Source organism: Oncorhynchus tshawytscha, linkage group LG15 (genome assembly GCF_018296145.1).
Source record: "Oncorhynchus tshawytscha isolate Ot180627B linkage group LG15, Otsh_v2.0, whole genome shotgun sequence".
NCBI lineage: Eukaryota > Metazoa > Chordata > Actinopteri > Salmoniformes > Salmonidae > Oncorhynchus > Oncorhynchus tshawytscha.
In genome coordinates this window covers 18,594,557-18,622,051 of record NC_056443.1, presented here as the reverse complement: position 1 = coordinate 18,622,051, position 27,495 = coordinate 18,594,557, and the positions used below count along the sequence as shown (strand labels likewise).

At 42.5% G+C, this 27,495-nt stretch overlaps 1 protein-coding gene and 1 long non-coding RNA gene across 2 annotated transcripts; one reads left to right on the top strand and one right to left on the bottom strand.

Annotated features, from left to right (window-relative positions):
- Positions 1–3,817: 3,817 nt before the first annotated feature.
- LOC112214555 (E3 ubiquitin-protein ligase TRIM39) lies at positions 3,818–13,640 on the top strand. The gene is made up of 8 exons (XM_024373386.2): positions 3,818–4,073; positions 7,037–7,614; positions 7,880–7,975; positions 9,113–9,346; positions 9,878–10,025; positions 10,235–10,261; positions 10,434–10,615; positions 12,436–13,640. The coding sequence occupies exons 1-8, from the start codon at positions 4,067–4,069 to the stop codon at positions 12,799–12,801; spliced, it is 1,638 nt and encodes a 545-aa protein (XP_024229154.1). The 5' UTR covers positions 3,818–4,066; the 3' UTR covers positions 12,802–13,640.
- A 4,317-nt stretch (positions 13,641–17,957) lies between these two features.
- On the bottom strand, positions 17,958–27,495 carry LOC121839391. The gene is made up of 2 exons (XR_006078929.1): positions 26,878–27,495; positions 17,958–18,903 (listed from the first exon to the last, which is right to left on the bottom strand). It is a non-coding gene; the product is annotated as an uncharacterized LOC121839391 (long non-coding RNA).

Genomic DNA, 27,495 nt, shown 5'->3' with positions numbered 1-27,495 from the left:
CACTTCGACAGGTGAAACAAAATGGCCGCCGCTGCCGTGACTCTAAGTCATCCATTAGAGACTCCTAATGACTGGTCATTTCCCTAGCCTCGCTCACCATGTTAATCGAATTGCATTGCTTACCATGGTAATAGGCACTCCCTATATTAGCCTGTCAAATGCCAGTGGTCATTGATGAAAATGGCTACAAAGGCACTTGGGTTGGAACCTGGGTTACCTGTCTTCACCAGATGACTGTGTTAGCCCTCTGAGCTAAAGCATATAGCATAGGCATTAGGTTGCCAACATGGGGCGTTGAGTGTAATTTTTAGCACTTTGTGACAACTGATGTAAAAAGAGCTTTATATAATACATTTGATTGAAAAACATGTGTTTCTACTGTGCTCCAGGATGATGTTACACCTAGGTACAGATCTATGATTAGCTCCACCTCCCTCATTCCTTACCTTTAACATTAGTGGGGGAAATTCAGAACTGTCCCTGGTTCAGCATCTATGGGCAACTTCCCCTAAACCTTCCACTGTCACCCCCCCCCCAGCTGAGACTGAGGATGGAGCCCGTTAGAGGTCCAAGTGCACCAGGTCCAAACCTTCATGAAATTGTCACACAGGCGCAGAACCATTATGGTCCTGAGGGGCTGCGAAGAAAAGGGGATGAATGAGAGAGACTGGTGTAGGGTGAAGTTTCCCCTAGACACTGATCTCGGGTCAGTTTCTCATTTTCCCTACTAATGGTTACGTTTGGGATGGGGGAGGGGAAGCTGATCCTAGACTTGCAACTAGCAGAAACTTCACCCCAGAGCGAAAGAGACTGAAGAGAAAGAGGAGAAAGTGAGGGGGGAAGAGGAAGATGAGTAAAGGCAGAGATCTGGGCCTTTTCTCGTTTGGGCAAAAGTCCATCCTCTGTCCTCTCTCCTCCGTGCTTTCTCCTCCAAGACCCGGAAACCGATAAGTGGTCAAGTGGTTCAGAAGCATGTCAATTCGTTAGTAGGCAAACGGAAGAAGGTCCTCACCTCATCGATAGCCTCCTTTTAGCGAGGAAGCACAAGTGTATCATACCACGGAAGAGTTTTGACATCTGCCACACCCCCTTTGATGTTGCATTGCTAGATGACAAAAAGCATGCACGCAATTTTTTTCAATATGCTACTTACAGTGCCTTCAGAAAGTATTCATAACCTTTGTCTTATTCCACATTTTGTTGTGTTATAGCCTGAATTCAAACTGGATCAAATTGTTTTGTTTTCATCACCCATCTACACACAATACTCCATAACGACAAAGTGAAAATATGTTTTTATACATTTTTTTCGCTAATCTATTGAAAATTAAGTACAGAAATATCAATACAAGTCAATTCAGGTTACAACTGTGAGTCTTTCTGGGCAAGTCTCTAAGAGATTTGTACACCTGGAATGTACCATATTTGCCTTTATTCTCTTAAAATTCTTCAAGCTTTTTCAAGTTGGTTATTGATCCATTTGCAGATGTTCAAGCCCAATTTAAGTCAAAACTGCAACTAGGCCACTCAGGAGCATTCACTGTCTTCTTGGTAAGCAACTCCAGTGTATATTTGGCCTTGTGTTTTAGGTTATTGTCCTTCTGAAAGGTGAATTTGTCTCCCAGTGTCTGTTGGAAAGCAGACTGAACCAGGTTTTCCTCTAGGATTTTGCCTGTGCTTAGCTCTGTTCCATTTCTTTTTATCATACCCATAACATGATGCAGCCACCACCATGCTTGAAAATATGAAGAGTGGTACTCAGTAATGTGTTGTGTTGGATTTGCCCCAAACATAATGCTTTGTATTCAGGAAATGAAGTTAATTTCTTTGTCACATTATTTGCCGTTTTACTTTAGTGCCTTATTACAAACAGGATGTAATGTTTTTGAAAAATGGAATTCTGTACAAGCTTTCTTCTTTTCATTCTGTCATTTAGGTTAGTATTGTGGAGTAACTAAAATGTTGTTAATCCATCCTTAGTTTTCTCCTATCACAGCCATTGAACTCTGTAACTGTTTTAGAGTCACCATTGGCCTCATGGTGAAATCCCTGAGCGGTTTCCTTTCTCTCTGCCAACTGAGTTAGAAAGGACTTCAGTATCTTTGTAGTGACTGGGTGTATTGATACACCATCCAAAGTGTAATTAATAACTTCACCATGCTCAAAGGGATATTCAATGTCTGCTTTTACATTTTCTACCTGTCTACCAATTGGTGCCTTTCTTTGAGAGCAATGAAAAACCTCCCTGGTCTTTGTGGTTGAATCTGTGTTTGAAATTCATTGCTCGAGTGAGGAAGCTTACATATAATTGTATGTGTGGGGTACAGAGATGAGGTAGTCATTCAAAATATAATTTTAAACACTATTACTTCACACAGAGTGATTTCATGCAACTTATTGTGACTTGTTAAGCAAATTGTTACTCCTGAACATGTTTAGGCGTGCCATAACAAAGGGGTTGAATACTTACTGACTCAAGACATTTCAGCTTTCCATTTGTAATTAATTTGTAAAAATGTATAAACACATAATTCCAGTTTGACATTATGGGGTATTGTGTGTAGGCCAGTGACACAACATCTCAATTACATCCATTTTCAATTCAGGTTGTAACACAACAAAATGTGGAAAAAGTCAAGAAGTGTGAATACCTTCTGAAGGCACTGTATTCTTTTAATCATAAAATGTCTTGCACAACTAACTTCATTTGTTTTTATCACTTCACACATTTATTTTGGGATTCACCCCTGTAAACATCATTTGCTTCATGATGCACGAATGGAGAAGGAGCTTCTTGTTTCATACAAGTGCATTTTCGACCACGTTCCCTCTCCTCGCCGCTTCTCCTCGATTACCTTTGACCTTTTTTAATAAGAGAAGGCGAGGGAGGACACATTAGGGAGGATGCAGGAGTTGATCAAATCTAATTGAGAGAAGGCCCTGGTTGGATTGAGGATGGGATACTCATATCAGGAAATGAACAAGAGGGTATGGAGGATCCAGCCCTGACAGACACAGATATATTGATACTTACTACCCCCTCGAGGTTGCTGTTGAGATGAGCAGCTCTCTTCAGTCATTCTAAATAATATGCTAGTATTGATATTGAAAGAGATCCAATTGCCTGGGTTGTCTGAGTTCCCATTTGTCAGTAAGAGCTGGAGTGGGAGGGACTTAATAGATGCAGGCAGCTCAGGTGCTGCTGTCGAGTCATGACACAGTCACACTGATTCCACATGACCTCATAGTCACACCCATAGCCTAGTTAGTGAACACACCTTGGACTATTGTACTTATCATTTGATTTATGATTCATAGTGCCTAGAGTTTTGCAATTGTGTTACTGTAATGAACTTCAGTTTGTCAGTGTTATGTTACTCTGACCTCCTTGCTTGGTTGTTTGTGTGTGTGTGTATGTGCGTGCCTATGTTTGTTCAGCTTTAATTTGGAAATGCAGCATTCCACATGTCAGGTGGTCAGCTGCCCATTTAGGTGAGTCATCATGGCTGGAAAACGTTGCCACATGGACTGAATAGGGACGCCCCTAACACACACACACACACACACACACACACACACACACACACACACACACACAAATAAGTCATTGCATTGTAAAGTGAATGCGTCTACGCAAAACAAATAACCACGATTGTGTTTTGTGGTGAATGCTTTCGCATTAAGGCAGGTTTTAAACAGAGAGAGAGAGAGAGAGAGAGAGACAGACAGAGAGAGACAGACAGACAGACAGACAGACAGACAGACAGACAGACAGACAGACAGACAGACAGACAGACAGACAGACAGACAGACAGACAGACAGACAGACAGACAGACAGACAGACAGACAGACAGACAGACAGACACCACTGAGGCACATGAACGGGAGGGGTTAACTGACCTGTGAATAACTGCATTGATACCTTATGACATTTACCTGATTTACAGCTAGCCTTACAAAGTCTACCTGCCACACTCACAAGTCACCTATCCCGATGTGCGTTAGAAGAGATCTTCAGGGCTGGCTGCTGCTAACTGCAGAGAGCTGAAGTAGGTACCCAACACAATGAAGAGTAAGTATCGATATTTAACATTCAAGAAAAATTGACAGTGTAACCGATACTGTTATGTTGACAGCTACAGTGCAAGGGACTGTATGATCTATTGGAGGGACAGTAGTTATATGCTTGGACTGTCATTATGTGTCAGAGAAGACATACCGTACCAGTCAAAAGTTTGGACACACCTACTCATTCAAGGGTTTTTCTTTATTTTTACTATTTTCTACATTGTAGAATAATAGTGAAGACATCAAAACTATGAAATAACACATATGGAATTTGTAGTAACCAAAAAGGTGTTAAACAAATCAAAATCTATTTTAGATTCTTCAAAGTAGTCACCCTTTGCCTTGATGACAGCTTTGCACACTCTTGGCATTCTCTCAACCAGATTCATGAGGAATGCTATCTCAACAGTATTGAAGGAGTTCCCACATATGCTGAGCCCTTGTTGGCTGCTTTTCCTTCACTCTGTGGTCCAACTCATCCCAAACCATCTCAATTGGGTTGAGGTCGGGTGATTGTGGAAGCCAGGTCATCTGATGCACCACTTCATCACTCTATTTCTTGGTCAAATAGCCCTTACACAGCCTGGAGGTGTGTTGGGTCATTGTCCTGTTGAAAAACAAATGATAGTCCCACTAAGCGCAAACCAGATGTGATGGCGTATTGATGCAGAATGCTGTGGTAGCCATGCTGGTCAAGTGTGCCTTAAATTCTAAATAAATCCCTGTCAGTTTCACCAGCAAAGCACCCCCACACCATCACACCTCCTCCTCCATGCTTCACAGTGAGAACCATACATGCTGAGATCATCCATTCACCTACTCTGCATCTCACAAACACACGGCGGTTGGAACCAAAAATCTCAAATTTGGACCAGACCAAAGGACAGATTTCCACCGGTCTAATGTCCAATGCTCATGTTTCTTGTTTCTCATGTTGATTGGCCCAAGCAAGTCTCTTCTTATTGGTGTCCCTTAGTAGTGGTTCCTTTGTACAAATTCGACCATGAAGGCCTGATTCACACAGTCTCCTCTGAACAGTTGATGTTGAGATGTGTCTATTACTTGAACTCTGTGAAGCATTTATTTGGGATGCAATTTCTGAGGCTGGTAACTCTAATGAACGTACCCTTTGCAGCAGAGGCAACTCTGGGTCTTCCTTTCCTGTGGCGGTCCTCATGAGAGCCAGTTACATCATAGCGCTTGATGGTTTTTGCGACTGCACTTGAAGAAACTTTCAAAGTTCTTAAAATGTCCCAGATTGACTGACCTTCATTTCTTAAAGTAATGATGAACTGTCATTTCTCTCTTTGTTTATTTGAGATGTTCTTGCCATAATGTGGTCTTGGTCTTTTACCAAATAGGGCTATTTTCTGTATACCACCCCTACCTTGTCACAACACAACTGACTACCTCATGAAGCTGGTTGAGAGAATGCCAAGAGTGTGCAAAGCTGTTATCGAGGCAAAGGGCGGCTACTTTGAAGAATCTCAAATATAAATTATATTTTGATTTATTTAACACTTTTTGGGTTACTACATGATTCCATATGTGTTATTTAACAGTTGTGATGTCTTCACTGTTATTTTACAATGTAGAAAATAGTACAAATAAAGAAAACCCCTTGAATGAGTAGGTGTGTCCAAACTTGTGACTGGTACTGTACAGTATGACATTAAAAAGGCACTGTCACGTTTTACTATTTCAATGGTGAGAAATATACTGAACAAAAATATAAATGCAACAATGCAACAATTTTAATTATTTTACTGACTTACACTTCATATTACGAAATCAATTGAAATAAATGAATTAAGCTCTAATCTATGGATTTCACAAGGCTGGGCAGGGGCACAGCCAATAAGAATTATTATTTTTTCCCCACAAAAGGTCTTTATTTACAGACAGAAATAGGTCCTGGGGTGACGTAGTTACACGTGGTCAGCAGTTGTGAGGCCAGTTGGACGTACTGCTAAATTCTCTAAAACAACATTGGAGACTGCTTAAGGTAGAAAGAGTAACATTCAATTATTTGGCAACCGCTCTGGTGGAAATTCCTGCAGTCTTTGGCACTGCACATTTTAGAGTGGCATTTTATTGATCCCAGCACAAGGTGCATCTGTGTAATGATCATGCTGTTGAATCAGCTTCTTGTTATGACACACCTGTCAGGTGGATGGATTATCTTGGCAAAGGAGAAATGCTCACTAACAGGGATATAAACAAATTTGTGCATACAATTGGAGAGAAATACGCTTTTTGTGCGTATGTAACATTTCTGGTATCTTTAATTTCAGCTCATGAAACATGGAACAAACACTTTACATGTTGCGTTTATATTTTTGTTCAGTATAGTTATTTAGAGTGTTATAATCCGTAAATTGCATCGCAATGCCAAGGGTGTTGTGCTAATAATGTTTATGTTCAAGTAGTGTTACAAGGGTTTGTCTTTTTAGTTTGGAAAACAAGGGTGAATACGGGGTGTTATCTGTAAGAACGAAGCTTGACTCATTTTCCAGTGTAACCTTATTTATATAACAATCAATATAGGAAAGAGAATCTACTAAAATGATTATCAGGTAAAGAAATTAGAATACTGAAGGCGGAGGAAACGCACACCTGGTTAAGCGAGGTGCTGGCTAGCAGAGTAGAACACTATCAAAAATAAAGGAGAGCCGCACCCTGTAGGAGCTCAGATAAGATATTTTAATACCAACGTTTCCGAAATGAGAAATAACACTTTTTTGAATTGTTATCATAGCACAATTGTTATCATACCGATCTTGTATTGCTTGTCATTGGTCGTCCACTCAACACTGACTTCCTCTCTCAGTGATCATTATGGACTGTATAATATCAAACTGTCTGTGTCCTAAATGTCACCCTATTTCCTAGGGCTCTGGTCAAAAGTAGAACACTACATAGGAAGTAGTTTGCGACGTACACTATATGTTCCTCTTTTCTCTCCAGGGATGGCTTCCCCTACTAGTCTGTTATCAGAGAATCAGTTCCAGTGTTCTGTCTGTCTGGATGTGTTCACTGACCCAGTCACGACCCCATGTGGCCACACCTTCTGCATGGCCTGTATCAGAGGGCTCTGGAAGATCAGTTATGGCTGTAAGTGCCCAACCTGTGAGAATACCTTCACAGTTAGGCCCCAAATCAGCATCAACGTTGCATTCAAAGAAATCACCGATCAATTCAAGAGGATTCAAGTTGGCGTCTCAAACCTAACTGTGGCTAAGCCTGGTGAGGTGGCCTGCGATGTCTGTACCGGAGGGACGATCAAGGCCCTCAAGTCCTGCTTGGTGTGTCTGACCTCTTACTGCGAGCCTCACCTGGAGCCTCACAAGAGAGTTGCTACGCTGAAGGTCCACAAACTGATTGACCCTGTGGAGAAGTTGGAAGACAGGATGTGTAAGAAGCACGAGAAGCTCCTGGAGTCGTTCTGTAAGACCGACCAGATGTGTGTCTGTCAGTTCTGCACCGAGACGTGCCACAAAACTCACCACACAGTTGCTATAGAGGAGGAGTGTGGGGAAAAGAAGGTACTGTAGGCATCGGGGGATGAATGTTGATACACAATAGTGATTAACTTTTTCGTGATCAATTGCTTTTTATTATTTTATTTTTTTTAAAGGACAAGAATCAATAGGGCCCAAACTCTGATATTGGGTTTAACCCCAGTTTGGAAAAATCTACTCCTGCCAGCTCATCTTGACCCAGATCTTCACCCAGAATTGCAACAATTACTTCCAGACTAGTACTACTACACCTTCTTCTTAGATGGTTTGCCTCTCCTTCTTTCTGTAGGCTCAGATAAAGAAGATGGAGTCAGGAGTTCAGCAGATGATCCAGGTCAGACAGAAGAAGGTGGAGGAGATCAAACATTCAATGGAACTCAGTAGGGTAAGTTCTGCAAACAATCACAGATGGATGCGCAATCAATACGGCAGGGTTGAATTATTGTCCAAATGTATTTAAACTTAAAGGTGCAACCCTATATATGTAGCTGTAAGCTGTCCCCAAATGCAATATTTTGTAGAGCATTTCTGTCTTTGTGGGGTAACATAGGGTCAGTAGTATAAAATACTTAAGTAAAAACACATGACTATTTAAAAAAAAAACATTTTTTACAACTTTTACTTTTACATTCCCAAAGGAAAGATGATACTTTTTACTCGATACATTTTTCCCGGCACCCAAAAGCACTCGTTACATGTTGAATGCTTTAGCAGGATAGGAAAATGGTCAAATCACATACTTATCAAGAGAACATCCCTGGTCATCCCTGCTGCCTGATCTGGCGGACTCACCAAACACCAACGCTTCATTTGTAAATGATGTCTGAGTGTTGGAGATAGCCCCTGGTTATCCATAAAAAAATGTATTACAAATAAAATAAAAATGGTGCCGTTTGGTTTGCTACATATAAAGGAATTTGAAATGATGTATAAGTTTACTTTTGATACATAGCCTTTCCTGCAGTCAGATGACCTAGTGGACTCATGGGTGGAATGTTATTAATAGTTTTCATAATTTCATAATTAATAAACTTTATTTTAAAGATCCTGCCAAAAATACGTTGTTTCTATTTCACACAGTTTTGCTATATTTCAGTGTTCTGTGATGTATATAAAGTGTAATATTGGGATTCAAACTTGAATACATTTCAGCTCTATATCTGACATGGTACAGGTTTCTTCTTTTTTGTAAGCCCATAACCATGTGTGTGAGGTGTATACTTTTGTTCCAAAATAGATTTGTTTAAAACTACTAAGAAACACTCTGCGTGACCCTGATTTAGCCAACTTCAGTAAATTAAGTATATTTTAGCAATTACATTTACTTTTGATACTTTTGATACTTAATTATATTTCAAACCAAAGCCTTGTAGAATTGTGCTGGGTGACTTTCCATTTTACTTGAATCATTTTCTATTAAGGTATCTTTACTTTTACTCAAGTATGACAATTGGGTACTTTTCCCACCACTGCACAGGGTTCAAGTCTCAGTCCAATTTTTTTCGAAATGTATTTCATTTAGATAACTTCTAAGAAAGAGATGGAAGATGGTGCACAGATCTTCACTGCTCTGGTGAAATCCATCGAGAGAAGCCAGGCCGAGCTCAATGAGGGGATCGAGGAGAAGCAGTCAGCAGCAGAGAGGCGAGCTGAAGGGCTTGTCAAAGAGCTGGAGCAGGAAATCACTGAGCTACAGAGGAGAAGCACTGAGCTGGAACAGCTATCAATCACTGAGGACCACCTCCACCTCTTACAGGTTAGTGTCCCTCTATCTGGTCAATATGGACAATTGAACTTATACGTTGATTTTAAGACTTGACTAACCAATAGACCAGGGGTCCCCAACTACATTCAGTCACGGTAGTCGGGGGACCAGAACATAACTACAAATCATTTGTACGTTGTAAATTGACTGCAAGAAGCCCAAACAGACATAGCACTTGACAAAAACATAATAATTTCAAACCTTGATGACATTGATTAAATTGGTATACGATCACATAATGTCTCTCTATTTATGTGTGGGAATATTTGGGGAGAGATTCACTTCATTGCAATCACTTGGAGCTGATTTCCTGGTGAATTACAGTCTTTTAGGTACAACAATGAACATTTTTATCAAATAAAATCCTCCGAAAACTTGGGTGACCAAATAAAATCCTACACAGGCAGAATTTGGCCCCCAGGATGCAAGATTGGGAACCCTGCAATAGGCCAACTAAACAATCACAAGACAAGACATCATTCTCCAGAAAGATGGACGTGTTTCTTTTTTGTCCTGTCTTAGAGTTTGCCATCGCTGTGCACCACTCCACCCACCAAGGACTGGTCTGAGATCAGTGTTGACTCTGACATGTGTGTGGGGAATGTGAGGAGAGCTCTATCTCAACTAGAGGACACACTTAAGAATGAGTTAGAGACCCTGAAAGAGAGAGGTAAATTAAACGCATTCTACTTTTTTTAGGACTTGCGGAAAACCTATGCATATGCACAGATACAGTATCAATGAAGTGGGAAATTATACTAATCAAGCACATGACTATAATATTATACTGAATGTTACTTTCATGATGAGAATAATATGTAGTTCTGGTAATGTATTCCTGTAACAACTGAGAATATTTCATTTTCTATTGTGCCCCAGAATTTAAGAGGATCCAGAAGTATGCAGGTATAACTTCCCTATTACTATTTTCATAATGACTCTCACTATCTTCATCATTCTCACTATCTTCATATTGCTCTATGCCTGCAACTCTGAGGTGCCATGACTGTTTCTAAAAGGCAATATAACACTTCATAAAGCATTTACGAGAATTTCCATGCTCTCTGTATCTCAACAGTGGACGTGACTTTGGACCCAGACACCGCACACCCCAACATCGTCCTGTCCTCTGACTGCAAGCAGGCACGGCGCGGTGACATGTTGCAGATTCTCCCTGACAACCCCCAGCGCTTCGACCCGGTGCTTTGTATCTTGGGGAAGAGAGGTTTCTCCATTGGGAGGTTCTACTTTGAGGTTCAGGTAGACAAACATTGGGCGAATCCTAACTTCCACTGATATTAGATCAGTTTCTGCAGTTTTTCTTTGCCTAAACCCTGTGTTGGGGAAGCTACTCTGAAGATGTAGTTTACCAAGCTAACCCTGTGTTGGGGAAGCTACTCTGAAGATGTAGTTTACCAAGCTACCAATTACTTCACAATAGAAGAAGTTAAGCTACCCTAAAGCTACCATTATGAAAAATATAGTTTAGTTAAATAAAGTTACTTTGAATAAGTAGTTCACTACATCTAAACTATCATATCTAAATCTGAAACGTCATAGACTACAAATTGCAAGAACAGATCACACTGGAGTCAGCCTACAAAACAAAAAAACTGTTTGAAGTGATAATTTGGCATGTCTGACATTCTTGCCTATGTAGCCGATGTGAAATGGCTAGCTAGTCAGCGGACGTGTGCAAGGGCGAGGGGACAGACGTAAAGTCTATACTGTTACACCTACTTCACCCATATTTTCATTTATTTTGACAAAAAAAGTAGGGTGTATTTCAGTGGAGGCTCCTCAGAGAAGGAAGGGATGGACCATCCTCCTCAGTGAATTTCATAAAAATAAAAATAGTGAAAAATAAAAGTAATCCTTTTTAGATAAAACTACACTAAATATTTTCACATACCAACAAATAATTTATAAAAATACACTGTTTAGCAATGAAGGTCTATAGTAGCCTCAACAGCACTCTGTAGGGTAGCACAATGGTGTAGTCGGAGGACAGCTAGTTTCCGGCCTCTTCTAGGATACATTGACTTCAATACAAAACCTAGGAGGCTCGTGGAACTCTTCCAAGTCAAGGTAAACTTTTGTTTTTATTAATTTATTGCCAGAGGGGCTCCCCGGTATGACTGCTAAACTGATTGCTAACTGTACACCGCACTGCACGATTGTAGCAGGTTTACTATTGTGTTAGTTCTAGTAGCTATGTTTACTTGACGTTAGCTAATATGTTTGTAGCGTTAGCTGTTATGAAAGTTTGCCTTGGAAAGTATTTTTTGCCTGGTCACAGACAGCTGATGTATTGAACACTGAAGTCCATAGGCAAGGGGAAAAGGTGAGAGGAGGAAAGCGTGTAGATGCAAAAAGGAATTATACAATTATTAAAGGGATCATGCTGTCTGTATGTGGCTGCTATGAAAGCGAACTGTTTGCGTGTGATCAGGGGGGTATTTATTCCACAGATTCTGTTGAAAAACATTTCTTAAGCGGAAGCAAACAGAACGAAACAGGGATAAACATGCCTGAATTTGTCCAATAGAAACTCTTGTTTGCAACTGTTGGAGTAATGATAATGATTACACCCTAGATCAGCTAGAAGAAGGCAAGAGTGTGCAAGGCGGTATTGAATGTGTCAGTCTGTCCACTTGGTAAAGTTTCATTCATAAGCTAGGTTGTAGCAACTTCATGATGGGTGTAGAGATATTTCGGTTATCATGTAGTAGCCTAAAACTATACATTGAGCTGGGTAAGTGGAATATGAATGACAGTCATCCAATATGCTGTAATAGAAATAAGACCACGCTCATAACTAAAATTACCGTCCTCCCTTATCTTAAACGGCACCAACCGCCACTGGTGTAGATCCAGTACTACACCGCTACATGGCAAAAAGTTATTAATTACTGAAAACACTACCTAGATTTAAATTTAGTTCGACTACCACCAAGCTACTGCAAATTTGGTTTGATTACTTGTTGAACTACACATAGTTCACTACCCAACACTAAACCTAAGCCTAAACTTAACCCTAACTCTAGCCCTAGCACTTATCATATTTTTGGTCTTCACAGGTGGGGGACAAGACCTACTGGGATCTGGGCGTGGTCAGAGGGTCCGTCAACCGGAAGGGGATGATAACTTCGACCCCAGAGAACGGCTACTGGACCATTAGGCTCAGAGGAGGGGAAGAGTACCGGGCCCTTGCATCCCCCTCCATTCTCCTCTCCCTGGGGGAGAAACCCCAGAAGGTTGGGGTGTTTGTGGATTATGAGGAAGGGTTAGTGTCCTTTTACGATGTGGAGGCCAAGGCTCATATCTATTCTTTCACTGGATTCTCCTTCACTGAAAGGCTCTATCCATTCCTCAGCCCCAGTGTTAGTGATGATGGTAAAAACTCAGCCCCATTGGTCATCTCCCCTGTCAATCATGAAGGTTAGGTTTCTGATTTGCCTCTAACCATTCCTCAGTTCCAGTAGGTGTGTTCAGCAGGACACAACGTTTTGGAACTTTCAGATAGAAATATGGATTGTAGAACACACATGCCTCTCTGACATGTAGAATAACGGTTCATGTCAGCTCTATTTATGGCATTTCAATCTGCAACATTCAACAATGTTTGGTTATTTAATGTGGCACACACGACACAATACGAATGCAGCCATTGTAAAAACATATTTTACTTGTATTTTACCTGCTTGAGTGAAAACACATTCTCATTCACAACAGTAACCTGGGGAATAGTTACAGGGGAGAGAAGGTCAGAATTAAATGAGACAATTGGAAGCTGGGGATAATTAGGTGGCCATAATGGTATGAGGGCCAGATTGGACATCGGGGTTAACACCCCTACTCTTACAAGTGCCATGGGATCTTTAGTGAACACAGAGAGTCAGGACACACGTTTAACATCCATCCAAAAGACAGCACCCTACACATGGCAATGTCCCAATCACTGCCCTGGGGAATTGGGATCATTTTTTGGACCAGAGGAAAGAGTGCCTCCTACTGGACCTCTACCACCACTTACAGCAGCATCTTTGCTCTCCCATTCAGGGATAAAATAACCTTGTGATTAAAGACAAACAAGTCGCTTAAATGCTTTGATTGACATTGCACTTAATCTTGACCAGTTGTCTACAAATTCTAATAAATGTATTGTTTTAGATTTTTCAATTAAACTGTCTCTGATAAAAGTTTGCATCAATACTTGTCACATGACTTATTACGCCCTATGTATTATAATACTCAATGGGAATAAACATTTTGAATGTGCTCATTTACTGTAATGTCATGCTTTTCCTTCCATCTGAGTGTAACTTACTTGTTTGCATCCACCCAGAACCAGAGTTTCCATGTGTTTTGCATAGGCCTACTGGTGCTGAGAGCTCAGATGCATGCAGAGACCTTAGAGGACATTGTCTGCATCCCAAATTAAACCATATTCCCTTTATGGTGCACCACTTTTCACTGGGGCTCTGGTCAAAAGTAGTGCACTATTTACTGTAGGAAAGAGGGTGCTATTTGGGACTTGATAATTTGCTAAATGAACCATGGATATAACCACCTACTTTTTTAAAGGGGCAATCTTGGATCCAAACAACAACAAAACTTGTTTATTGTAAATGCCTCAAATTACCGATGATAGTGTTCTTCCACGTCTTATCAGTCAGTGAACCATACCAGGAATGCTCAAAAAATGTTACATTCTCAGGTTCCAATTCCAATATTTATATATGCTTCTAATTCTAATAGTTTACTATAGGGTTCTCAAAGTTTTTGCGTCCGGGGACACCTTTCGTGTTGGCAAATTCATCAGGGATCCCCTTCATAATCAGAACCCCACTCGAGTGCGATAAAAATAGCCTACAAGGAGTTGTACTATGACGTCTTCAGTACATGTCTGTACGAACCAAGTCTCTGGCCCGGAGAAAGAACATTTAAAAGGCCCACCTCTTGGCATCGGAGAGAACATTTAGCAGTTGTCAAGCTAATTACCTGCAATTCAAGGGGAAGAGATATTTTTTGTTACTGCAGCTTATTACATTATATTGTATTGTATTACACACTTTACACTTATTTAATGGATCCCTTGACTTAAAGTCGTTTAATCTGTTAGTAATATTGATTAAAAAAAATGAAATGCACTTTTTTTGTTATGTATTTTTTGATCTAACTACGGACTCCCAGCAATAACTGGGCGGATCCCCCACTTTGAGCAAACCGGGGCTAGTAGACCCTACAACTCTAACGGCCCACAGAAAGAGATACCTATTGCATTTTGAAGGTCAGGGTCAACTTGTGGACTGGAGAATATGTCTTAGAAACAGCATGTTTACTCAATAAAGGAAAACGTGATTTGGTTGACATAGTGACAGTGATCTAGCCCTAACCCTAACCTTAACCCTTACCCTAACGTAACCTTAGCAAGCAGTTGCTTAGCAACATATAGTTTGTTGATAGTACTACAGATTAAAAATCAGGACTATCCAAATAAAGTGTGACCTGCATTTCCCCCACTAATGGTTAGGATTGAGGAAGGGGAAGCTGATCCTAGATCTGTGTCTAGGGGTAACTTCAAGGAGCCTAACACACATGCTCACATACAGGTGACTGAGTAAAGGGGAAGGAGGCCATGTCACCTATATGTCTAATGTTTGCATCTTTCCATTTCATCCCAAATGGCACCCTATTCCATGAGTAGTACATTACTTATGACTAGGGCTCTGGTCAAAGGAAGTGCACCATGTAGGGAGCTAGGGCGTCATTTGGGACACAACCTCCAGGTCAGAGAGAGAAAAGACCCAACTGCAAAGGAGGAGGGACAGATAAAGAAAGAGGGAGAGAGAGAGAGTGCGGCAGTGTATCTCTGGGGTTGTCTGTGCATCATACACAGAATTGCATTTCTCCACAGGGCTGTGCACCCTCTCCTCCTGCCTCACCCATGAGTACAACTATGTAAACAACCCTAAAAACTGGACTGAGGCACAGAGCTACTGCAAAGAGAAGTACACTGAGCCGGTCACCACATTGAAGACATGAACCGGCTGTTCAACACTGATAATGGATCAGTCTAGATACGCTGGAGAAGGGAGACACCATGGTGTGGCAGTGGTCTCTGGCAGACAAACATTACTACAGGGATGGATTAACCAGTATTTTCCATTAGCGCCGGTTGTAGGCAATGTAATTTAATTCTAATTAGCGCCAATTTAATTCTGAATTTAGACGAGGTACGCAAAAACTGTCACACCAGTCGTTATAGAGGGCCAAGAAAGCAAGAAATATGGTGATGGCACAAGCATGGTATGCATTGCTATGGTAATTACAGTAAACAAACAGTGCAAATCAACATCCGGTAGATAACAACGCTACAGCAGACGGCAAAAGTTTAAATATTTGAACTCAACAGCATTTACGTTCGTTATCTCATTGAAAACAATGACATCTGGTTTGTTGTCTACCATCTACCCGGTTCCATCTAAACACAGCATACGCGGTAAAGAGTCAAAAATCACTTAGCCTAATTATTGTTTTCTGGCACATTCATTTCTTTTCTTTTGCGTGTTTCACATAGTCAGCCAAGCGGAGTCTAGACGTATTTCAACTATTGACTGTGCTTTGATTGACAACTGAATAGCAAGTGTTTACTAATCGATAAAAGATGTCGAACTGACTGAATAAACTCGATCTCCTATATCCCTTTGCCATTCATAAATCATGCAACGTGGTTATATGTCCATGGTATCACATCCCGAAAAGGAAATCAAATTATTTCCTAGGTTTCCTTTCTTAGGATGTCGGGGCTTGCTAGACAGTGGCGCCAAAGTGAGTGACTCTTCCCTTGTCAGTCAGTGTAGCCTACCGAATGAGAGCCGATCATTTAGCTCCCTAATTTGCATAGGCCACTGGTAGTAGATCTAGACATTTTGGAGATTATCTGCAGAAAAATTATGAAAACATTCGATGAGGATGGTGAATCATCACTGCAGGAACAATAGAGAGAGAGCCTCATTCTGGTCCAAATGATGTAATCAGGGCCGTCACAAAATCCAGGCTTTGAAACAGAATTCAACAATATTCAAAAATGTATTGACCTTAGTAGAGAATAAACTAAATGTAACTATATCCAAAACCCTAAATTTCTCTGATTGGTCTCCTGGTGTGATTTAAGAACTGTTTTTATTTTACCCGTCTACCAATCAGTGCCCTTCTTTGCGAGGCATTTCAAAATCTCCATGGTCTTTGTGGTTAAATCTGTGCTTGAAATTCCGTGCTCGACTGAGGGACCTTACAGATAATTGTATGTGTGGTGTTCAGAGCTGAGGTAGTTATCCAAAAATCATGTTAATATTGCACACAGAGTGAGTCCATGCAACTTATTACAGGACTTGCTAAGAACATTTTTATTCCTGAACTTATTTATTTAGGCTTGCCATAACAAATGGGTTGAATACTTATTAACTCAAGACATTTCAGCCTTTCATTTTTTGTTATCTGTAAAGTTTTCTAACAACATAATTCCACTTTGGTCTTATGGGGTTTAGGCCAGAAACAAAATATCTCAATTGAATCAATTTTAAATTCAGGCTGTAACACAACAAAATGTGGAAATAGTCAAGGAGTATGAATACTTTCTGAAGGCACTATATTTCTCTGGGAGTGAGTGGATATATAGCATTTAGCAAAAAACATTATTATTTGTCTGTAATAGATTTTCACCAAATACATGTCTGTTACTCATGCCATGATTAGATAGCAAAAAACCCTCAAATCTCTTCTATAATTTCTTAAAACAATAAAAGCTAATTTACCAACATTTCTGAAAATGGACATATAGCATTTTGGAATTAAACTCTTCATATGTATGATCCATATAAATCATGTTTGAAATTAATTATAAACGTGTTTGTAAAATACTAATTCAATACATGTGAGTTAAACCTTGTAACTCTGGGCAGTGAAATAATTTCCACTTCTGTGTGATGATGTCATGGCCGCTGGTAGTGTGACTGTGAAGGTTTGGGCCTGATGCACCTTGACCTCTCACCTGCTGCATCCTCAGTCTCAGCTGGGAGGGACAGTGGAAACACTGAGCTTTTCCGGTCTGTCATTCAAAGCCACATGTTGGCAGCCTAATGCCTAGGCTTTAGCTCAGTGGTTCTCAATCCTCTCCTTGGGGACCCTCAAGCATTTAAACATTTCTGAACTACCTTATAAAGGCCTTGAGGATGAGTTGAAAAGGTGATTCAGGTGTGCTAGCTCTGGAAAAATATAAAAATCATGGAATGGCTGGGGGTCCCCGAGGAGAGGTCTGAGCATCACTGATTTAGCTCATAGGGCTAATAGTTGTCTGGTGAACACAAGTGACCTGGGTTCAATCCCATTTGGTCACCTTGGTCACATTCATCACTGGCCATTGGTATTTGCTAGGCTAATGAAGGGAGTGCCTATTACCATGGTGAGCGAGGCTAGGGAAATGACCGGTCATTAGGAGTCGCTAATGGATGACTTGGAGTTTCACCTGTGTTAGTCTGCTTATGTGCATTTTCACGGTAATGGAATTATGCTTTGAATCAGATGTTACACTTTAGAATGGCACTGTGCAGATGCAAAGTTTATTAACAGAATTAGGGTAAAATCTCTGGAGGGTAAAATCTCCCCCAGTTTCTTTATTCGACCACATTTTCCAAAAACTCCAACTTGAGATTCAAATGTCTGCAGAAAGAATGGGGTGTCAGTTATGACATGACATCTTGAGTTTGAAAAAAAAAATATATACCAATTTGTTTTGGTTACTGAACAACAGTAGGTGAAGTGGATTTACATCCGGTAACCAAATTACATCATGGGTCCATGATCTGTACTATACAGAAATGCATAATTATGTTTATAAATATAATTCTCTTCATGGTGATGTACATTTACATTTGAGTCATTAGCAGAGGGCCAAGAGTCCAGAGATGGCAGAGTGGAGTGGTTGGGTTGTAGAGTTTGAGCATAGTCTGAAGGTAGCATAGTCAGCATAGTCAGTTCCTCTTGCTTCTCTATAGGCAAGCACCATGGTCTTGTAGTGGATGAGAGCTTTGACTGGAAGCCAGTGGAGTGTGCAGAGGAGTGGTCTTTGAGCAGACAGTATTCCTCGGGAGGAAGAGCAGTGCCGTCTTGTCGAGGTTGAGCTTGAGGTGGTGGGCCGACACCCAAGCTGAGATATCTGCCAGGCACGCAGAGATGCGTTTTGCCACCTGTGTGTCAGAAGGGGGAAGGAGAAACGTAGTTGAGTGTCATTCACATAGCAATGACAGGAGAGAACATATGAGGATATGATGGAGCTGAGTGACTTGGTGTATAGAGATAAGAGAGCCTAGAACCAAGCCTTGGAGGACACCAGCGAGTACATGGTGCAGACAGATCCTCTCCATGTCACCTGGTAGGAGCGGCCTGCCAGGTAGGATGCAATTCAAGAGTGTGCAGAGCCTGAGAAGCCCAGCCCTGAGAGGGTGAAGAGGAGGATCTCATGGTTCACGGTGTCGAAGATAGATCTAGGAGGATGGGAACAGAGGAGAGACGAGTCAGATTTGGCAGTGAGGAGAGCCTATGTGACACAGAAAAGAGCAGTCTCTGTTGAGTGACCCATCTTGAAGCCTGGTTCGGGCCAAGAAGATCGTTCTGAGAGAGATAATGAGAGAGTTGATGAGAGACAGCACGCACAAGTGTTTTGGAAAGAAAAGAAAGGGATACAGGTCTATAGTTTGACGTCAGATGAGTCGAGTGTTGGTTTCTTGAAGAGGGGAGCAACTCGGGCCATTTTGAAGTCAAAGGGGACGCAGCCAGTGGTCAGGAATGAGTTGATGAGGAAATTAAGGAATGGGAAAAGGTGGTTGACAAAGTCGTCTGCAGAGAGGGGGGTGGAGGATTAAGGAGGGAGGGATAGAGGCAGAAGCTTGACGTTTAGAAAGTGGCTTTAGCTGTGGATACAGAGGAAGAGAAGGTAGGGAGCGGGCCGTGAAAGGACAATAGGTCTTCCGGAAGTTTAGTTTTCCATTTTCGCTCAGCTGCTCACATACCTGTTTTGTAAGCTCGCAATGAGTCACTCAGCCACGGTGCAGGAGCGGAAGGCCAAGCCGGTTGTGAGGAAAGGGGACAGTATGAGTCATAGGATGCGGAAAGGGAGGAGAGTAGGGTCAAAGAGGCAGAATCAGGAAACAGGAGGGAGAAGGATTTAGCAGAAGAGAAATTATAGGACAGAAGAGGAGAGAGTAGTCGGAGAGAGAGCGAAGATTGTTAGGGTTGGGTTGGAGGAAAGGGAGAAAGAAAAATAAACAAAGTAGTGATCAGAGACCTGGAGTGGAATTGCAGTGAGATTAGTAGGTGAACAGCCTCTAGTAAAGATGAGTGTATTTGCCATGCCCTGACCTTAGAGAACCTTTATTCTCGATCATTATAATGATCGTGACAGAAAATCCCACCACACCTGGACCAAGCAGCGTGCCCGGGAGGAGATGGCATCCTGGTCTTTGGAGGAGGTCGAGGAGAGAATATTCTGGATTTGGGAGAAAGTCTTGGCAAGATGTGAAAGCCTGCCGGGGAAAGAGACGACAGGAGAGAAGGGAGGACAGTGACGACGCCGGGGTTCGCGGCCACCGAGTAAGCCCAAAAGACGTGACACCAGGAGGAGCGTGACACCAGTCCGGTGTCATATGCACCAGTTTCACGCATCTGGCCTCCAGTGCACCTCCCCAGTCCGGTACATCCTGTGCCTGCTCCTCGCACTCTCCCGGAAGTGCGTGTCCCCAGTCCGGTACGTCCTGTGCCTGCTCCTCGCACTCTCCCTGAAATGCGTGTCCCCAGTCCGGTACATCCTGTGCCAGCTCCCCGCAGTTGCCGTGCGAAGATTGTCATCTGTCCAGGACACGTTGTGCCAGCTCTACGCACCAGGCCTCCAGTGCGTCTCCCCAGCCCGGTACGTCCTGTGCCGGCTCCACGCACCCGGCCTCCAGTGCGTGTCCCCAACCCGGTACGCCCTGTGCCAGCTCCATGCACCAGGCCTCCTGCAACGGTCTGCAGTCCAGAGCCTCCAGCAACGGTCTGCAGTCCAGAGCCTCCAGCGAAGGTCTGCAGTCCAGAGCCTCCAGCGACTATCTTCCATCCGGAGCCTCCAGCGATGGTTTCCAGTCCGGAGCCTCCAGCGACGGTTCCCAGTCCGGAGCCTCCAGTGATGAGCCACGGCTCAGAGCCTCCAGTGAGGATCCATGGCCCGGAGCCTCCAGTGATGATCAGGCCCCGGAGCCTCCAGTGATGATCCATGGCCCGGAGCCTCCAGTGATGATCTATGGCCCAGAGCCTCCAGTGATAAGCCATGGTCCAGAGCCTCCGGCAAGGGTTCCCAGTCCAGAGCCTCATGCGAGGGTCCCTAGTCCAGAGCCTCCTGCGAGGGTTCCCAGTCTGGAGCCTCCTGCGAGGGTTCCCAGTACGGAGCATCCAGTGAGGGTTCCTAGTCCAGAGCCTGCTGCGAGGGTTCCCAGTCCAGGGCCTCCTGCGAGGGTTCCTAGTCCAGAGCCTCCTGCGAGGGTTCCCAGTCCAGAGTCTTCAGCGAGGGTTCCCAGTCCAGAGCCTCATGCGAGGGTTCCTAGTCCGGAGCCTCCTGCGAGGGTTCCCAGTCCAGAGCCTCCTGCGAGGGTTCCCAATCCGGAGCCTTCAGCGAGGGTTCCCGGTCCGGAGTCCCCGGCGATGATCCACGGTCCGGAGCTTCCGGCGACAATCCACGGTCCGGAGCCTCCGGGGACGATCCACGGTCTGGTTCCTCTTGTGACGATCTACGGTCCGGTTCCTCCGGCGACGATCCACGGTCCGGTTCCTCCGGCGACGATCCACGGTCCGGTTCCTCCGGCGACGATCTATGGGCCGGAGCTTCCGGCTTAAGGTGACAATCCCCGCACCAGAGTTGCCACTGAAGCGGGCGGATCCGCGAGCGGAGCGGGGTCTACGTCCCGCACCGGAGCCGCCACCGAGGCTAGATGCCCACTCGGACCCTCCCCTATAGAGTCAGGTTTTGCGGCCAGAGTCTGCACCTTTGGGGGAAGGTACTGTAACGCCCTGACCTTAGAGATCCTTTATTCTCTATTTTGGGTTAGGTCGGGGTGTGACTAGGGTGGGCATTCTAGTTTTGTTATTTCTATGTTGGCCTGGTATGGTTCCCAATCAGAGGTAGCTGTCTATCTTTGTCTCTGATTGGGGATCATATTTAGGCAGCCTTTTCTCACCTGTTTGTTGTGGGATCTTGTTTTTGTGTAGTGCCTGTGAGCACTGCATTGACTTCACGTTTTGTTTGTTCTGTATTGTTTTGGTGAGTTTAATTTTATTAAACATGTGGAACTCTATGCACGCTGCGCCTTGGTCCGACATTCATGATAACGATCGTGACAGTATTGCCTGCCTTGTGAGTTGGAGGGGATTGGGAAAGAGTGAGGTCAAAAGAGGCAAGGAGGGGAAAGAGAGATTTGGAAAGAAATTAATCAAAGTCTGACATCGGGAGGTTGAAGTCGCCAAGTACGAAATGCGGTGAGACATCGTCAGGAAATGAGCTTATCAAGGTGTCAAAAAATTTTAAGCTTCAGTGGACAAGTGACAGTGACAACATGGAATTCTAATTAGCAGATGGACAGGTGAGAGAGAGAGAAAAGAGAAAATCTCCAGTTAGGAGAAATTAGTAACCCTGTGGCACCACCACGATGACAAGATGCTCTTGGACTATGAGAGAAAACGTAGCCAGATGGGGAGAGCAGCTGGAGTAGCAGTGTTCTCTGGGGTGATCCAAGTCTCCGTCAGGTCCAAAAAGTCAAGGGACTGAAGGGCAGCATAGGCTGAGATGAACTCTGCATTCTTGACTGCAGATCGGCAGTTCCAAATGCTGCCAAAGACTTGGAATTCCACATGGGTTGTGGGCTCAGGGTACACAAATTTAGGACGGGTTGCAGCCAAGGGGTGGGGAGCGTCTGTAAAGCCTACAGGGAGAGGAGCGTAAAGGTATAGAAAACACACATAGTTTCCAAAGTTACAAAAGCGCAAAATGAGATCATCAGAAAATAACTAGGTAAAATGCTCAAGTGAGAGTGTGGTGTGGAGACTTCCTGTCTTTTCTTCCTCTGAGAACTCTGAACCATCTTCCTCGAAGAACGCAGAACCATCGTTGTTTTCGGCGACGAGACTGCCACTGACATGTCCACCGCTTACAGCTGCCGCTGAGAGGCCAGGGGAGACTGAAGTACTAACACAAATTGTTAAATGCCTAGCAGAGGTGAATAGAACACCTCCCTGTACTAATTGCCAATACAAGTCACAAATTGCCCTGCCCCTTGATCTTGGATGATGTGTCAACAATCATCTGCAAGTTATGAGCAGTCAGCACTTCACACACCAAGTAGGCTACTGGGAAGACAGGCAACATTTAAAATAGATGGTCCTAGCTAGCAAAAAGACAGTACTAGAGAACAGATAAAGACATGAAGATATCAGGAGTCCTCAAGCAAAATATGATTTTTTATTTAACTAGGCAAGTTAGTTAGGAACTAATTATTATTTACAATGACAGACTAGGAACAGTGGGTTAACTGCCTTGTTCAAGGGAGGAGCGACAGATTTTTACCTTGTCAGCTTGGGGATTTGATCCCAACACCCTAACCACTAGGCTACCTGCCGCCCCAGCATATAAAGCCTGATGTATCCTGAATAGGTAAATAAGGTAAAAATATGCACTATCCTGCTTTTGCACATGTGGGTATAATTCTACACAATGGCTATTATAATAAGGAGCTCTGCATAGGGCTGTTACCATGACCGTATTACTGCCACACCGGCAGTCACAAGTCATGACGGCAGTCAAATTGGGCTTTCCAAGCTCTGATGCTGCCGATGGTCATTAGTAGCCTACCAAACTTGCTAACTGCCTGGTACTCAACACTATTGTCCCTCTAACCACTCTAACATCAATGAAAATCTAATCAAAAATCTAATCAAACACTTGTTATGCAACATTTTTTATAGGCTATGCAATTACATGAGAAAGCAGTGATGGCCTCTATTAAAAAGAGGAGGATTCCACCAGCTTTGTATAGGCTAGGCCTACTATATTTATTTCTCAACTTTCCTAATATGTGAACGACCGGCTCAATTCGGTCTCATGTAGCAAAATTTGAAATGGTGTTTTTTGGAATCATTGGATAAAAGTAGGGACTCAGAGCTAGAAAATGGTATATCATACACTACAGTTGAGGAAGAATGGGAAAGTAATTATGTTTTGAAAGTTGATTAACTTGTAACCTCACTTTTGAGAAAATGGTCCTTGAATGTTTTGATACCTATTGGAGAGTTGTTCTTTGTCTACACCCATTGAGCATAGTTAACACCCTCTTAAGCTTTAGCCCCACCCACCTCTTTAAGGATTCACATGAGAGGCTATGTACTAAACAACCAAAGAGCACAAGACTATAGGTTGGTTTAAACTACAGGTGTGTTCGTAAATGTAATCTGGAGTGCCAGAGTGGGCTCTGAGTGTTAGAGTATTGTCAGATTGTCCGTTCATAAATTCAGAGAGATTCGCTCTCAGAGTGTTCAGAGCGCACACTGGATGCTCTGGACGAGGAGTAGTGGTTGATCCGAGTGTTCTGACCTAAAAACAACAGTCGATGCACCCAAGCTAACTGGCTAACGTTGGCTAGCTTGCTAGCTACTTCCAGACACAAATAAGAGAACAGCTCACTGACCATTGAATTTGCCCTTGCAGAGCTGATTAGGCTGTTTTTATGTTATCCAGAGCGTTGGTGACTGCAACTGTGCTGCTGGCAACAATTTCATTGCAATTTTTTGCCAACGTTTGCTGACAACGGCCATATTCAACTGGTGTTGAGTGTTCATAAATTAATCAGTTATTCTGCGCTCTGGCACACTCAGACAAGAGTGCTCTGAAATCGGAGTAGATAGCCAGACAGAACATTCTATTGAAATAGGTACTTGCATAGCGGAGTCGTTTGTTTAGACATGTAGCTAGCCAGCTAGCTAAACAATTAACCATAATCCCAAACTTGAAACTCACACATATAGCCCAAAGGCGTATATGTTTTGAAAAGGTTTGTAATCACAACTACAGTGGCTAAATAACTTCTTAAAATTAAGCACATTAACCCGCTTTACAACTGGTGTAGAGCCTAACTGGCCTACATACGCAGTGTGAGTTTCAAGTTTGGGGAAGATAATTTTCACCATAAAAATGCACCTTTATAATAAAAGCATTCCATGCATAATCACATTTGCAGTCACTTTTAAAAATGGTGTTTTTCACTAATGGAACATTCGCGCTTATAGCCTGCTGCCGTGTGCGCATTGCTGTGCTTATAAAGTGAAGAAATAGCCTAATAGTTTATCAACATTTTAAACTAAACGTTCTCATCTGTTACGTCAGGCTCATTGCTTAAAACATTTTTTTATTACTAGTGGTTGTATTAATTTGGGATCTATCACATCCCACCACTGTTCTAAACTATGTTTGGAATATTTATTTTTTGCACAGAATAGAATAGGTCAACTTTGGTACTATGGGGGATAGTAGATTGTCACAGGCTAGAGCTTTTGCTGTTTGTTAGGCCTACTCATTTTGTTGGCTGACGAAAAGTAAATGTCTACAGTTCTTCCAATATCTTCAATATAAGCGCAGTTGCATCCCCGATGTGTCTGTCTTCACTTGGAGCCTGTGAGAATGACCCGATCACGTGGCGGAGAGACCTGTGAGTGAGAGATGCTTCGGCATGCAGCTGGGAGAAGGGAATTATAATTACTATATTCAGCCCAAGGGCACAATGGTCAGTGGCTGCAAAAGGCCTGGATTTGTTTAGGGGGTATTACAGCCACACAAAGGGGATGCAGTTGGGAAATTCGAGGCATTATCAAGTGCTCGTCAAATTGGGAATGAGAGACTGATGAAGTGTGTGCAGCCTGAGCAAAGAACAAAGCAGAGCTGATGCCTTTCATGCAACTTTTTTCAAATCATCATTGGAGTCGCATCATGCAGCCTTAGAATGTATTTAAAAAATCTAAACATATAGCCAAACATTTGTATCACAACTAAAATTACATAAATAACTCTAAATTAAGCATATAGGAGTACCTATGTCTTTGTTAACTGCTCAACACAGAATAGCCACATGTGCGCACTCATTCAAATCATTTAGAGGAGAAAATATCCTTTCTATTTTATTCAGCTATGTTAAATTGTATTCCGAATACAATAAAATATATAAAATAATGCCACGGAATTCGAAGCAAATCTTGTCTGCTATGTGAACAAGTGTAGCCCACAGCCATACGGCATAGCCAGATCAGACCCTAACATAAGGACAACTCAGAGTATGCTATTCATTCTGTTTTTCTGATATAGACTACATGTTCTTCATATCATGTTTCTTTCGACCTGTCTAAAATAAATAATGGATTTATTGTGATGGTGTGGGCTATATTAGATGGATTTATTATATATTTTTTAATGTAGATGTTCCAAAGGTCTGCATCAGTGGCTTGTAGGCTATGCGTGGAAGCCAGGAGATTCTAAATGTGTTTATATTCATTAACGGTCAATTACCATGAGGCTGGCAGTTATTTGCTTGACAATCACCAGCTGACAAAATTACACGACCGCCACAGCCTTAGCTCCACCCCCAAACAAGACCACATTATGTTGGTCCGACCAGACCAAATATGAAACAATTATAGATGTCTGTGTTTCACACGTTTGGACATCACAGTACAGCACAGTAGTGTTCAGTACAGTACAGTACAGTACAGTAGAGTACAGTACAATGCAGTACATTATACTGTACTCTACTCTAGTGTGCTCTACTGCATGTACTGAACTCCACTGTACAACAATCTACTGTACAATACTGCACTCTATTTGTCTCTACTGTACTCTGTTGTGCTGTCCAAACCTGTAAAACATAGACGTCTATGATTGGTTCAGATTTGGTCTGGACTGACCAAATTTCAACTACTTTTCAACGTCCATAGACGCCCGGTGTCGGTCGGTGCTCAGGCATGAGGATGCTTGTTACAGTAAATGGAACGGTGGTAGGTGGTAGGTATCATGGTACAGTAGGTGTCAGTTAGAGCCGGGAGAGTATACATTAACTGGAGAGAGAGAAGATAGAGAGCGCCAGAGAGAGAGGGAGATTGAAAGTGAGGGGGTTCTCCAGACTGTTTTCAAAGTCTTGCTTTGACCACCAGACAACAGAAAGATAAAATTACTCAATAATTCATAATGCAAGGTTCTGAACAAATAGAGTATAAATTCAAATGAACGAGTAGGAAAAAGCTCAAACCAAGTTTATTCACCCCACTGGGTCATACAGCTGCAAAGACAACATACAAGTCAAACAAGCACATCTTTATACCGTCCAACTAGGTGGAGTCATCTACTTGTATATGTCTAAGATAGACACTCCTCTGTTGTTAGGAAGGTATTTACTTACTGGTATTTTCATTGTCCTTCTGAAGTCTAGGACCCTCATGGGCGTGGAAATGTGTCTGCTAGATAGGACTGTAATCAGATGGTCTTTGAGGTGGGCCCCTGTGGCCCACCTCCCAGCAGTCTTATCTCTTCAACTGTTGACGTTATCTGGAGTTGAGTTCCACATCCCTCAAGGTCCTGGTCCCGCACAGGAACTGCCTTATCAGGAACTGAAACTAGACTGTTGCACTTTGCATCCCTCCTTAGGAACATTCATTTTCAACAGCAACATATTTGAACAGAATATGAACTTTCTGCACTTCCCCCTTTCTCACTCAGTAACTTTCCATACCACTCAGTAACTTTCCACACGCAAAGTTCTAATTTACCCTTCCTTGACCCTTAACATATACATTCTTATACATAATTAATAACATAATTAATAATTAATTAATCCATTAATCATTTCTGGTATGGTAACATGAATAAGTATATTTCAAGCTAGAATTCAACAGTCCCTGCTTTTTGAATAGTAACTCCATACGGTTCAACGTTACACAAACTTGAAATTACTTATAAATGAACAGAAAAAAAACATGATTAATATTCTCACAATGAATTTGTATGTTCACACCTCCGA

What these genes read in the sequence shown, in the direction of transcription:
- LOC112214555 (XM_024373386.2), top strand. An exon ending in AGAGACCCTGAAAGAGAGAG is followed by an intron (nt 10,026 to 10,234) that starts GTAAATTAAACG and finishes ATTGTGCCCCAG; the next exon opens with AATTTAAGAGGATCCAGAAG. An exon ending in GAGGATCCAGAAGTATGCAG is followed by an intron (nt 10,262 to 10,433) that starts GTATAACTTCCC and finishes GTATCTCAACAG; the next exon opens with TGGACGTGACTTTGGACCCA.